Source organism: Triplophysa rosa, unplaced genomic scaffold (genome assembly GCF_024868665.1).
Source record: "Triplophysa rosa unplaced genomic scaffold, Trosa_1v2 scaffold458, whole genome shotgun sequence".
Classification (NCBI taxonomy): Eukaryota; Metazoa; Chordata; class Actinopteri; order Cypriniformes; family Nemacheilidae; genus Triplophysa; species Triplophysa rosa.
Window position 1 is genome coordinate 31,561 of NW_026634461.1, and position 14,054 is coordinate 45,614.

The 14,054-nt window shown below is 37.0% G+C and overlaps 2 protein-coding genes and 1 pseudogene across 3 annotated transcripts; all 3 read right to left on the reverse strand.

Moving 5' to 3' along the window:
* Positions 1-946: 946 nt before the first annotated feature.
* The window catches only part of LOC130550866 (zinc finger protein 721-like), a 28,733-nt pseudogene continuing 15,625 nt past the window's right edge, over positions 947-14,054 (reverse strand).
* Positions 6,076-9,803, reverse strand: LOC130550869 (gastrula zinc finger protein XlCGF7.1-like). Its single transcript, XM_057328383.1, has 3 exons — positions 9,694-9,803; positions 8,802-9,025; positions 6,076-8,145 (listed from the first exon to the last, which is right to left on the reverse strand). Exons 2-3 carry the CDS (start codon positions 8,875-8,877, stop codon positions 7,382-7,384), a joined length of 840 nt encoding a protein of 279 aa, XP_057184366.1. The 5' UTR covers positions 8,878-9,025; positions 9,694-9,803; the 3' UTR covers positions 6,076-7,381.
* LOC130550868 (gastrula zinc finger protein XlCGF8.2DB-like) lies at positions 10,109-13,817 on the reverse strand. 2 transcript variants are annotated; one of them, XM_057328381.1, is made up of 3 exons: positions 13,752-13,817; positions 11,969-12,184; positions 10,109-11,283 (listed from the first exon to the last, which is right to left on the reverse strand). In XM_057328381.1, exons 2-3 carry the CDS (start codon positions 12,042-12,044, stop codon positions 10,280-10,282), a joined length of 1,080 nt encoding a protein of 359 aa, XP_057184364.1. In that variant the 5' UTR covers positions 12,045-12,184; positions 13,752-13,817; the 3' UTR covers positions 10,109-10,279. The 2 variants fall into 2 exon arrangements, with proteins under 2 accessions (XP_057184364.1, XP_057184365.1); XM_057328382.1 differs by lacking the exon at positions 13,752-13,817 and adding an exon at positions 13,540-13,742.

A 14,054-nucleotide genomic window follows, 5' to 3' on the forward strand; every position in this document is an offset into this window, starting at 1 on the left:
TGTTTGGTTGCTATGGGCGTGGCTTGGCATCTGCACTTGATTATACTCTAAGCTATGAGTGAAACAAACCAACCCCCGTGTCTCTATGATGTTCTGATGCAGAGATATAGCTTTTGCTAAACTGTTGCTAGGCTAACCTGTTTTGTTGCTATGGGCGTGGCTTCGTAGCTTAATGAAGTTTCAGGGATACTGATTGGTTGCCTGAGCCAAATGAGCCCACCCCCTTGTCTCTACGACACTGTGTTGCAAAGATATCCATCTGGAGTTTTTATAATGGTAGTCTATGGGAGCGGTTGCTAGGTTGCTGTAAATGGTTGCTATGGGCGTGGCTTCGTAGCTTAAGGAAGTTCTTGGGACACTGATTGGTTGCCTGAGTAAAATGAGCCCACCCCCTTGTCTCTAAGTGGTTGTACTGCGAAGTTATTCAACATGGGACAGTTATGACGCCTTATATGGGCATGTTTCCTGTCCCATTATAAGTCAATGGAGAATTTTGGGGGGCTCTTACGTCCCAGGGGTGCAACTTACACCCCATTGTGAGTGATGTTCTTACAGAGCCTGCCAGCTTCTTCAAACGTGGAAACTCGCAAGTTTCTAAGACATCCTCACTTTGAGTTATGAGCCGTCAAAGTTTGTCACAATGTTAAGTCTATGGGAAATTAGGTGGTTTTGAGAGTCCGGTTTTCGAAAACCAGAACCCGGATCAGTTAGAAAAGATATAGCAACTCAAGTCAGACCAGACTGAAGGTTTGTGGAAAGTTTGGTGGATGTAGTTTGAAAGCTCTAGGAGGAGTAGCAGTCAGAAATTTTGGGGATCAGAAGAAGAATCGGAAGAATAATAATAAGCTTAGATACAAGATCAGTATGTTGGCTCTGTCAAGCCAACACAATAAAACCATAATCTATCTAACACAGTAGTCAAACATGGGATAGTTAAGCCAGCAAACCGTTTTTAAAACATTTATTAAAACATTTACAAAGAAGGAAAACAAATGATATACTCCCTTAAGAGCGAAAAACAAAAAAGACTCCTGACTAATAAGACATAATTAAACTATAATTGCAGTATTTCAGCACAACAGCTTGAACACAGGTAACCATTAAAAAACAACAGTTTGATGACAGGAAATCATTAAAAAACAAAAGTTAACAAAGGATAGGGGTTTTCTCCACTTTAGATCAAAAGGCTTTTCCACACGCAACCTTTGACATTGGATGAGTCATCTGGTGCCGAAACAAAGGTTTGACCACACTAATCGCAGCTCAACACACTTTTGTTGGAGTGAAAGTGCAGATGCCAATTGAAACCTTTTGCCTGTGTGAACTCTTATTGGAAAGATGGCACGAGAAAGGCCTCTCACCTGCATGCATTCATACGTGATGCTTAAGATGTCTCTGTTAACGCTTATTACACTGAGGGCATGTAAAAGGTTTCTCTCCAGTGTGAACTCGTATGTGACTCTAGAAGTAATTTATATAGGAACCCCTTCCCACCCTAAGGGCAGGTGTAAGGCCCATTTCAAGTGTGACTTTCATATGCATTAAAGCTTATGTGTGAAACTCTTCCCACATTGAGGGCATGAGAGTCTAAGTTCTTATATGGTCACTAAGATGACACGTGTGTAACACTTTCACCAATTTGGCGATTTGATTCTTATGCATATGGTTTTAATGTCATTTGATTTTTATTTCATTCAATATCTATCAATTAGTTATCCTTAGTTTGTTAAAACTTAGACATGGAATAAATAAATATAAAATCAAATATAAATGCAGGCAACTGAAACCCACTTAGCTATATTACTGAATATATTACATGACACATTTACATTAACAACAGCCCCACACAACTGTGTTTTTTTATTTAGTATTTTTTGGCCTTTATATAGATAGGATAGTGGAGAGTAAGACAGGAAATGGTGGGATGAGAGAGGGGAACAGGAGCCAGGAAAGGACCATGAGCTAGGGCTCGAACTCGAGTCACCCGAAGTGCACAACATTGTTGGCCCACAGTCCACATACCTTATACTGGACAAACTGTGTTCTTTATGTGTAGCAGAAAGACCTGAATTGATTGTGTCTAAAAAGAGAGACATCCAAAATGTGTAGTTCCAGACATGGGAATCACTGAAATAATTCAGGCAACAACAAAAAAACGATCTAAGGAACTGAAGTGAAATGCCTGTGAAAAAAATGACAATTTTCAGTTTGGGTGATCTAGTTTTTATTAATCTCATTTCAATCTCAATCATTTTTAATATTTGAATATTAATAGAGATATAGTTGATGGAGATATTACGGAGCCCCCTTAGGGACATGGGGTGGAAAAAAATATGAGCAAAAAATATGTTTTTTGAAGGTTTTGCGTTATCTCGCAAAACTTTTGCGTTATCTCGCAAACATATTTGCGTTATCTCGCAAAACATTTTGAACACTTCATGTTTAATGTCCCGCTGGCAGAATTTAAGACTAGCTCCGTACATAAACATAGTCGCAGATTCCCGGAACAATAACTCGTGAGCTAAACGTTCTTATAACACAAATGATACCTCACACCTCATTCTATGTAACGTAAACAATGAATTTTAACTTAATTTCCCACAAATCGAGCCTTGTATTGATCTCAGGCGGGAGCCGGCTGAGACAAGACCGAAGGGATCGTCTGTAAAGTGCAAAACCCGAAGATCATTAGGCTACGAAAAATAGTCATTAACTTCAGTGCTACATACTGTAGTATAACTAAAACCAGTTTAAATTCAGCAGGAGAGCATTGTGTAAACTACGTTTGGTGAGACCACAGTGTGTAACATTTAAGTTATTAATGACTATTTTTGTAGTAACGCTTTTCCGATTTACAGTCACTTTGCAGACGGTTTCTTTGGACTTGTCCATGTCGCCTGCTCATATAGAGATCAATTTATATTCTCGTTTTGAGGAAAACTAGGTTGTAGATCATTGTCTAAGGAATTATGTGTTATTTGTGTTATAACAACGTTTATCTCACGAGTTATTGGTCCGGGAATCTACTCTGAACCGCTCCATTGTTAATGTCCGGAGCGGGACAACAGGACGTTTGAATGTTTTGCGAGATAACGCAAAACCTTAAAAAAAATATTTTCTCTTCCCTCTCATATTTTTTCCACCCCATGTCGCTAAAGCGGCTCCGTAAGATATAGATGCCCTGAACCCAAAATGGCTTATTAACAGCACATGGTGAATTAAACGAGGTACCTACTTCGTGACTGTTAAAGGGATGTAGGCGACATGTTCACTGTGTGGACAGCTCTCTTCTAAAGGAGCCTTCAAGCTGCGTGATTGTCTGCAACGTTTCTTACTTGCGTAGCAATGGTACGGCTTCTCTCCGGTATGCATTCCTTCATGTTGTTTTAGGTGGCCAGTCTGTTTAAAGCCCTTTCCCCAATATGAACACTTGAAAGGTTTTTCTTTAGCATGAATCTTTTGATGCTGCAGAAGGGAACTGGATGTCAGAAAGACTTTTCCACACTCAGAGCACACGCCACCTTTCACAGGGGTATGAGTCCTCTGGTGTCAGTTTAGCAGTGTTGCAGTAATAAACCTTTGATCGCACTGATCGCAGCTAAATGGCCTTTCATTCGAGTGTCTCATCAGATGACGTTTGAGACTCAGTCTATGTGTGAAACTCTTATCACACAGATGACACAAGTAAGGCTTCTCACCTGTATGAATCCGTATGTGATATTTAAGATGTCCTTGTTGTGTAAAACTCTTATCACACTGAGGGCATGTGAAAGGTTTCTCTCCCGTGTGAACTCGTATGTGATTCTCTAGACTTCCTTTAATTGTGTAAGCCTTATCACACTGAGGGCACTTGAAAGGTTTCTCTCCCGTGTGAACTCGTATGTGATTCTCTAGACTTGCTTTACATGTGTAAGCCTTATCACACTGAGGGCACTTGAAAGGTTTCTCTCCCGTGTGAACTCGTATGTGATTCTCTAGATTTGCTTTATATGTGTAAGTCTTATCACACTGAGGGCAGGTGTAAGGCTCATCACCAGTGTGACACTTCATGTGACTAGTAAGGCTTCTCTTAGATTTAAAACTCTTTCCACATTGAGGGCATGAGAAAGGCTTTTGGTCAGTGTGAGTCAGTATATGTTCTTGAAGATTCCCTTTACTTTTGAAAGCCTTATCACATTGAGGACAGGAGTATAGCCTCCCTCTAGAGTGAGTCTTTATGTGATGATCAAGATTCCTTCTTCGTAAAAAACCTTTTCCACACTGCGGGCAGGTGTAATGACCTTCTCTTGTGTGAATCCTCATATGATGCATTAGGCGCCCTTTAAGTGAGAAAGTCTTATCGCAAATATGGCATACGAAAGAATTGTTGTCTTCATCTCTTTCTTGAGGGGAATTCTCATCAGTTTGTGAGGAGCTGAAAGAATTTTCTTCAGCTTTGAAATTGTCCTTTGAATTTGAAAAATGTTCGTATTTCTTTTCATGTTCCTCTTTCACTCCCATCAGCTCTAAAATGAAGACAGTAACATGTCAACAATTTATGTAAAATGAAAAACACCAATTTAATATTAGTTACTGCAATTACGTAAAATAATTTATGTAACTTATTATTAAATCAACCAAATTACGTAAAATTCCTGTGGATTTTGATCAATCTTTTTCTGGATAAAGAAGTTTTCAAATGATGAAGAAAGCCAAAATATTAAATGGGATGGATGAATATTTAAGTGATCCACATTTGGTTTTTGACCATTCAATATGAATACAATTCTACAATTTGCACTTGGACACTGACATAACTTTATCTCCATGACAGTACCATAGGGCCTTATAAATCAGCCTCAAACTTTAAAATGCATTACAAAAGTCAAATGAGTTAAAAAAAATAACATTGTAAACAAATCTTCATTTTGGGCAAAAAAAATCATTCTTTACCTACTCACAATCTTAACGTACTGCTTAAAAGTTTAAGAGGCAGAATCTGACTAGATATTAAGATATATAAGAAACGTTTAAATTGTCACCACTGACATGAGTCATCAAGATTTGCCACTAACCTGTTTTTTCCTCAGTAAAAACGTCTCTCATTGTGCACGATTCTTCATCACTCTCCTCTTTAACAGGCTCCATCATTACAACAGTGGAGTAGAAGAATGTGTTGTGACAGCAGATGTGATTCCTGCTTGTTTGGCTTCTTCACTGTGTTTATAGAAGAATTGGTGTGATAATATGCAAACATTTTTTATATTGACAATAACCCAAAATACACAACATGCGTTAAAGCGTGCACATTTTCACTTGTTGGCAGCAAAATGCATCCCAAAGAAGTCACACAGGAGTTAAAAATAACAATAAAAACAAATCATAATTTTGGGCAAACAAATGTGACCATGCCTGTGAAAAACCAGCTAGTCATTTTTGTGATTTAAGTTTTCTACATAAAACCATCATACATCATTTAAAATATTACCTTTAGATCTTTAATACTGACTAAGGCCATGTCAAAGATTAAAATCATAATGAAAACAAACTTTACTAACTTACTCGTTATCTTAAAATGTGATTGTGACACTTTAGCCTGGTTTTAACAGAGAAGATGACAAATTGTTTACCTACATATAATCTTCATCTAACGTTACTGCAAGGCACTTCAACACGTCTCCTGGAGGACCGGTGTTCGGCAGAGTCTAGTTCCGACCTTAATGTTTTAAAAATTTCCGATAAATTATATCCAAGTCGTTTGAGTGCATTTGTTATAAAGTAAAATTCTATTTTGCATTGTTTTATTCACCTCGAAATTTCTCTCAATCGTCCGACGGGCAGCAGCAACCACTGCAACGCACTCTACTGACGTCATCACACAACAGACTCCGTGAGGCAAAATAAAAGTCCCTTTAGTCACTCTGGCTACAATAGTGAAACGCATAAAACATAATAGTGAAAATACAACCAGGCTTAAATATCCCACACATTTATTTGGTATAGACACTTACCATATTTACATGGCAGTTTGTGGGGGCGCTCCAGAACTGGATTGAGAACCACTGCAGTGTTGGGTCAGTTACTTCTAAGTAATGATTTACCAGTTTATGCAAATGTTTATCAGTAAATGTAAAAATGTTTTGTTTCACTTTTTTAATGAGCAGACACCTTATTTAAGTTCATTCTTTAATTCAGTAACTATACATACAGAAACCCTGCACACACATTGCTAACCGCACATAAACACTATATGGACAAAAGTTTTGGGATGCTTCCTTCTAATGTACAGGTTAGACTACATTATTTCCATGATTACAAATCTGTTAGCTATAGCATATATTGATATTCTAGAGAATTATGTGTTTCTAATTTTATAGCAACAGTTGCATAAAGCAAAGTCCTGAACCCACCTGAACACATTTGGTGTGACTTTAAATGCAGACTTTCGACAAGTAACTGATGTGGAGTGATGAGTTTTTGGCTCACAGGGGTACAGCCATTTTGGAACAGAAGAAAGGGTGCTTACAAAACTGCTGCAAATGAGATGGAAGCAAAATTCTTTCCAATGCCGTTTGTAGAAATACCATTGTGAACAGTTTCAGAAGCACTTTTCTGTCTCAAAACTGTACTCCTGTGCACAAGTCATTGGTGTTGAGTTTTTGACTCCAAGTCTGCATGTAGTCACAACAAATGTGTTCAGCTGGATTCAGGACATGGCTTTATGCAGACTAGTCAAGTTCTTCCAGACTGACTCAATCAATCATGTCTTTCAGGACCTTGCCTCATACACAGAGGCATCGTCGTGTTGGAATAGAAAATTGTCCTTCCTAAACTGTTGCTATAAAATAAGAAGCACACAAATCTCTAGAATATCAGTATGTGCTATAGCATGAAGATTCTGACCTGAATAAATTGTGTCTGAAAAAAAGACATCCAAAATGTGCAGTGCTAGACATGGGAATCGCTGCAATAAAAATAAATTTTCAGTTTGAGGTGACCAATTTTTTAAATACTTTTTAATAAAAACTTCAATCATTTTTAGTTCTCTGCATCATACCCACCAAAGTACAATTTAACCATAAGTAATACATTTCTTGGTACCTATATCACTGAGATCCTCATGGGATAGAAAAGTGTCTTGTCTGATGCATACACAAAAGCAGTAAACCACCTAGGTATTTCTCCAGTACTGCTTATTAAATATACTAAGTATTCAGCTATACTAATTTATAACACACTATGTAGTATGGAGGTAGGCAACTTGCTCACTTTGTGAGGACAGGTCTCTTTTAAATGATTCTTTAAACCGTGTGATTGTCTGAAACTTTTCTTACATGCATGGCAATGGTACGGCTTCTCTCCGGTATGCATCCCTTCATGTTGTTTTAGGTGGCCAGTCTGTTTAAAGCCCTTTCCACAATAAGAGCACTTGAAAGTTTTTTTCTCCAGTATGAGCCTTTTGATGCTGCAGAAGGGATCTGGTTGTCAGATAGACTTTTCCACACACAGAGCACACGCCACCTTTCACACGGGTATGAGTCCTCTGGTGTCTCTTTAGCAGTGTTGCAGTAATAAACTTTTGATCGCACTGATCGCAGCTAAACGGCCTTTCATTCGAGTGTCTCATCAGATGATGATTGAGACTCGGTCTATGTGTGAAACTCTTATCACACAGATGACACAAGTAAGGCTTCTCACCTGTATGAAGCCGTATGTGATATTTAAGATGTCCTTGTTGTGTAAAACTCTTATCACACTGAGGACACTTGAAAGGTTTCTCTCCCGTGTGAACTCGTATGTGATTCTCTAGATTTTTTTTGGCTGTGAAAGTCTTATCACACTGAGGGCAGGTGTAAAGCTCATCACCAGTGTGACTTTTCATATGAACAGCAACGCTTCTCTTATGTTTAAATCTGTTTCCACATCGAGGGCATGAGAAAGGCTTTTGTTCAGTGTGAGTCATTATATGATCTTGAAGATGTCCTTTTCTTGAATACGTCTTACCACAAATATGGCATGCAAAAGAATGTTTGGCTTTGGTTCTCTTTTGAGGGGAATTCTCATCAGTTTGTGAGGAGCTGAATGAATTTTCTCCAGTTATTAAATTATGATACTGGTGTTCGTCCTCACTGTGTTCTTGACCTTCCTCTGTCACTCCAATCACATCTAAAAAGAAGATGGGGTCATATCAAACATTATATCAAATGTCAAATCAAAGCCCAGTTTAATATTAGGACATAAAATATGGTTTAAAGATTGATAACAGGTCTATTTCCATCACATGTAGTCCCAAAGATATGAATATTAACAAGATGCGCCACTGCTCTATGCAACGCTCAATATGGCCGCTCTAGCGAAAGAAGTCCCGCCTTCCAGTAAAACGAGCCAATCGTCAATCAGTATAGACTGGCGATTCTCTGGGGCGGGGCTCTCGCGAGGCGCTTGCCAGCATGTAGGCGACCTCGAAAAAGGTGATTTCTAGTACAATTTAAGCTTAGCAATCCAAAGTTATGATACAGTTCATGTCATGTTTAATTATTGATCGGAAATATGCTGTTTAATTATGATTTTTGCCAGCGATTTTAGAACTATCTGCCGTCCCCCATTCAAGTAGATAGGACTGTGGACTTGCTATAACTTTGGAAACATGGCCGCCGAGTGGCGGACTTTGGAAGTACATGACTACGTTCTATTTTATAATAATTTAAGTCAAGTCCCTCATTAAATTCTATATAATATTCTTCAGCTGTATGATTTACCAGAGTCATAAAAAGATGGCAAAAAATCATGCTCTTTATCAGACATCAAGATGGGACACTAACCTCTCTTTTCCTCAGTATCTTCAGCTCTCATTGTGTATGATTCTTCATCACTCTTCTCTATAACACACTCCATCATTACAACAGCAGGTCAGAATAGTCGAGTAGAAGAATGTGTTGTGACAGCAGATGTGATTCCTGCTTGTTTGGCTAGTATTTAGAGATGAATTGGCGTGTGAATGGTTTCACTGAAGATTGTGTGATGTTTGAGGACTCCAGAAACAGACCTGCAAGAACATACAAACATAGTTATACTGACGTATGCTAACAACCAATATACTGAATGTATTAAGGTGTGTAAACACTTCTCTCTACTTTACAGCACAAGTACACATGAGTTTCCAAAGACAGTCATATGGGTGTAAGTGTATGAGTGTAAACAATGACAAAATCTTGATTTGGGGCAAATTCTCTATCTACATATAATCTACACGTACTGCTTCAGAGTCATGACTGTACTGTACTGTACTGTACGCTCTGTGGTCTGCAACACTTTGAGCACTTTTTTTGTTTTTGTGCACATGTATCGTGTTTGTATTCACAGACACGATACATGTGCACAAAAACAAAACAAGTGCTCACAGTGTTGCAGACCACAGAACAAATACATTTACATTAGGTTCACTTATACTTACACCATTCATTATTAACCGTGTGGAAACATGTATTTCTCAGAATTCTTCAAAAACACTTAAAAACCATCAACAGATTTAAAAAACACAACTAAATGGCTTGAAAGGTAAAGTAAATCTGCTCTCCGAGAGAACAAATACCACTTATAAATGTTGGCCCTCGCGCAAAATACATTACAACTACATAATGTTCTCTAAAATTTTTCATTCGTTAAAATACACTTGTTTTCAAATTAAACCATAGTTCGTATCATTTCATTCACCTCAAACAATCGACTGCTGCGTCGCACTCCATGTGACGTCACCACAAGAGAGCTCCGACAACAAAATAAAAGTCTTTATTTCAAAATCGTGAAATCCATTCAACAATTTCCAAGGACCGCCTACAAACACAGACAAAAATAATGTTTATTGAAAAAAAGTAATCTGATGATAAAAACCTGATAGCTATTTGTTATAGAACCTTATGTACAATATTTTTTATAAATGTAAGGATTCGGTGACACATCAGTTGTATTTCAATGTATTTGTTGCATTTAAATTTCTCAATAACACTATTCAACACCCATTACTAATTCCTAAAATGTAAAATCCATCTGTGACGTGAACAATAGAAACGAAAACTTAATCTGTTAAGTTTTTTTTTAATCACATATCAGTCAAATATGAAATAGTTCAGTCAGCAAAGCACAACTTTATTAAAACACTTACAAAAAGGAAAATAAGTTATATAAATTCCCTTAACAATTTTAAAGATTTCTCTTTGCCTCTAGAAGTAATTTAAATAGTAATCCCTCCCACCCTAAGCGCAGGTGAAAGGCCAATCACTAGTGTGACACTTCATATTGCTTACATGTGAAACTCTTTCCACACAGAGCACACGCCACCTTTCACAGGGGTATGAGTCTTTTGGTGTCTGTTTAGCAGCGTTGCAGTAAGAAACCTTTGATCGCACTGATCGCAGCTAAACGGCCTTTCATTCGAGTGTCTCATCAGATGACGTTTGAGACTCGGTCTGTGTGTGAAACTCTTATCACACAGATGACACAAGTAAGGCTTCTCACCTGTATGAATCCGTATGTGATATTTAAGATGTCCTCGTTGTGTAAAACTCTTATCACACTGAGGGCATGTGAAAGGTTTCTCTCCCGTGTGAACTCGTATGTGATTATCTAGACTTGCTTTACATGTGTAAGCCTTATCACACTGAGGGCACTTGAAAGGTTTCTCTCCCGTGTGAACTCGTATGTGATTCTCTAGATTTGCTTTATATGTGTAAGTCTTATCACACTGAGGGCATGTGAAAGGTTTCTCTCCCGTGTGAACTCGTATGTGATTCTCTAGATTTGCTTTACTTGTGTAAGTCTTATCACACTGAGGGCAGGTGACACAAGTGTGAAACTTCATGTGACTAGTAAGGCTTCTCTTAGATTTAAAACTCTTTCCGCATTGAGGGCATGAGAAAGGCTTTTGGTCAGTGTGAGTCAGTATATGTTCTTGAAGATTCCCTTTACTTTTGAAAGCCTTATCACATTGAGGACAGGAGTATAGCCTCCCTCTAGAGTGAGTCTTTATGTGATGATCAAGATATCTTCTTTGTAAAAAACTCTTTCCACACTGCGGGCAGGTGTAAGGGTCTTCTCTTGTGTGAATCCTCATATGATACGTAAGGTGCCTTTTTTGTGAGAAAGTCTTACTGCAAACATGGCATACAAAAGAACTGTTGTCATCAGCTTTTTCCAGAGCGGAATTCTCATCAGTTTGAGAGGAGCTGAAAGAATTTTCTTCAGTTCTGAAATTGTCGTGGTGATGTTCATCTTCCTTTTCATGTTCCTCTTTCACTCCCATCAGCTCTAAAATGAAAACAGTAACATGTCAACAATCTATGTAAAATGAAAAAGAAAAGGCCTTTTTAATAATAGTAAGTAAAATATGGATACAATTATTTAAAATAATTTATAGTCTTTTAATCAAATCAACCAAATTATGTAAAAATTCCCAGGTTTAAAAATTGATGTGATAAATCATTTTCTGGAGAACTAAATTCTGAAATGATGAAGAAAGCCAAACTATTGAATGGCATTGATGAATATTTGAGTGATCCGCATTTGATTTTTGACCATTTAATATTAATACAACTCTACAATTTGCACTTGGAACTACGCTGCCATCTCCTTAACTCTGAGACTTTACCATAAAGTTCAGAATTCATTCCAAAAAAGTCATAAGAATTAAAATTAGTGTAAACAACGTAAACAAACAAATTCTTTGCCTACATATAATCTTTATGTACTGCTTATTTAAAAGGTAAAGAGACATAATCTAAATAGATATATAAGAAACTTTTGAATTGTCACCACTGACATGAATTGCAACAAAGATTTCTTAAAAAATACTGATGCTACAATTTTTTGTTATTTTGCTCCATGTGAACATTGTCATTACTCAGTAAATATGGTTCATCATCAGGTACTTCTTTCTCTAGAAAGCAGAATGACCCTGTATCCTTTTTAGCAGTCATTAAGACTGAACACAAACCTGTTTCTTCCTCAGTATCTTCATCTCTCATTGTGTATGATTCTTCATCACTCTTCTCTATAACACACTCCATCATTACAACAGTGAGTCAGAATAGTCCAGTAGAAGAATGTGTTGTGACAGCAGGTGTGATTCCTGTCTGCTGGGCTTCTTTACTGTATTTATGGCTTTCCTGAAGACTGTGTGATATTTACTGTTTTAGTACAGAGGACAGACCTGTAAAAATAAACAAAGATTTTTATATTGACACTTGTTAACAACCAAATATACAAAATGTTTTAAAGCATGCACACTTTTCCCTAGTTTGCAGCACAACCACAGAACTAAGAGTTCAAACGCAATCCAACAAAGTCATAGGAGTCAAAAATAACATTAGTCTGAAAACAAACAAAAAAATATTCATTTTTGGCATGTAACCCTGCCTGTGAAAACCAAGCTAGTCTTTTTTTGTGATTTAAAGTTTTCTACATAAAATCATTCTACATAAGCTAAACATGTTAAAATATTACCCATATATCTTTAGTATTGACTCAGTAAGGCCATGCCAAAGATTTAAATCATAGTGAAATTAAACTTTGATTCTCATCATCTTAAAAGTTGATTATGAGACAGGCTGACAAATCTTTACCTATACATTCTTCATTTACTGCTTACAGTAAATACATTATACAGTTTGCTCGTGTGCTACAACAGGAGTTTACTTTTACGGTGTAGTGTGATATAAGTGTGATATTTTAAAGACAATAATATGAAATAATTGGCTGTAATTGTGTTGAACGTATATTCTAAAAGATAAACAGTTTTAATTAAAATCGTTGTACCGCAGCAACTTTCACTTGAGATGTTGTTTCACTTACTAGATAGATAAAAAACAAATATATACAATTCTGTAAAGTATGCATGTAGTCTGAAAGAAGAGATACACACTTAAGAAATATAAACAAATGAAACATGAAACAGCAATCATGTTCATGTTTGCTTTGTCTTTTTCTCTGTGAAATGTTCTGGGGTCTCCTGAGCCATCTGGATTCAATTAAATTCTATTTTATTTATATAGCACTTTTCACAATGTGCATTGTTCCAAAAATAAGAAAAACAGAAAAAGGCAAAACACAGCACAGTGCATGGTGTTAGAACAAAATATAGAACAAGCAAGATCATTATAGTAAATAATATCTAATAAATGCAGTCTCCCGGTGACCAAGCCAACACGGCCCTGTGGCGAGGAACCCAAACCCCAATGATAAATAAATGGAGAGAAAAAAACGTCTGGAGAAACCAGTCTCAGCCAGGAGGGCCAGATCTCCTCTGACGTGTCACAGCTGCACTCAGTGACTTTGATCAAAAGTAACTGGGGGTCCCTAGACCCCAATTTGAAAACCACTGGTCTACAACAGTTACGCTGAGCGCTTGCTTTTTAGTTTGTTTATTTAAAGGTTTTACGGCAATTACTTTGTACTATGTAAATACCAACACACATTAGGTTATTACTAGCTACCTACACAACTTACCATGAACTGTATGATAAAGGAACGTGTATATTTCTTAAAATTCTTTAAAAACATACATACCTAAATGGCTTTAAAGTTAGGTGACGTTAAATATCTTTGTTCTTCGCCTTGTATTCAGAGAACAAATGTAACTAGGATAAGAAAACGACTCTAAAGCTCTTTACAATACAGTACTACAATATTGTAATAATATTTAAACTTTCCGTAATATTTAAGTAGTTGGAGTGGATTTGTTTGAAAATAAAATTATACTTTGCATTGTTTTTATTCACCTCGAAGAGCCGCTTTCATATTTCGCTCCGACGAGCTGCAGGCAGCGCACTTTACTGACGTCGTCACGCAATAGGGTCCGACAGGCAAAATAAAAGTCTCTTTAGTCACTCTGACTACATTATCTTCAAATGCATTAAACATGCTAGAAATAGTATCTACCCATACAAAAATATACACAAACGGTGAATGTTAATAAATATAATCCGGTTCAAATGGTCCACCCATTCATTTGGTATAGACATTTAACAAATGCATAAATTTGATATATAAATGTTAAATTTTCATAAGGCACATGTAAGTTT

What these genes read in the sequence shown, in the direction of transcription:
- LOC130550869 (XM_057328383.1), bottom strand. Translation starts at nt 8,877, where the DNA reads ATGATGGAGTGTGTTATAGAGAAGAGTGATGAAGAATCATACACAATG. An exon ending in AGATACTGAGGAAAAGAGAG is followed by an intron (nt 8,146 to 8,801) that starts GTTAGTGTCCCA and finishes TCTTCTTTTTAG; the next exon opens with ATGTGATTGGAGTGACAGAG.
- LOC130550868 (XM_057328381.1), bottom strand. Translation starts at nt 12,044, where the DNA reads ATGATGGAGTGTGTTATAGAGAAGAGTGATGAAGAATCATACACAATG. An exon ending in AGATACTGAGGAAGAAACAG is followed by an intron (nt 11,284 to 11,968) that starts GTTTGTGTTCAG and finishes TTTTCATTTTAG; the next exon opens with AGCTGATGGGAGTGAAAGAG.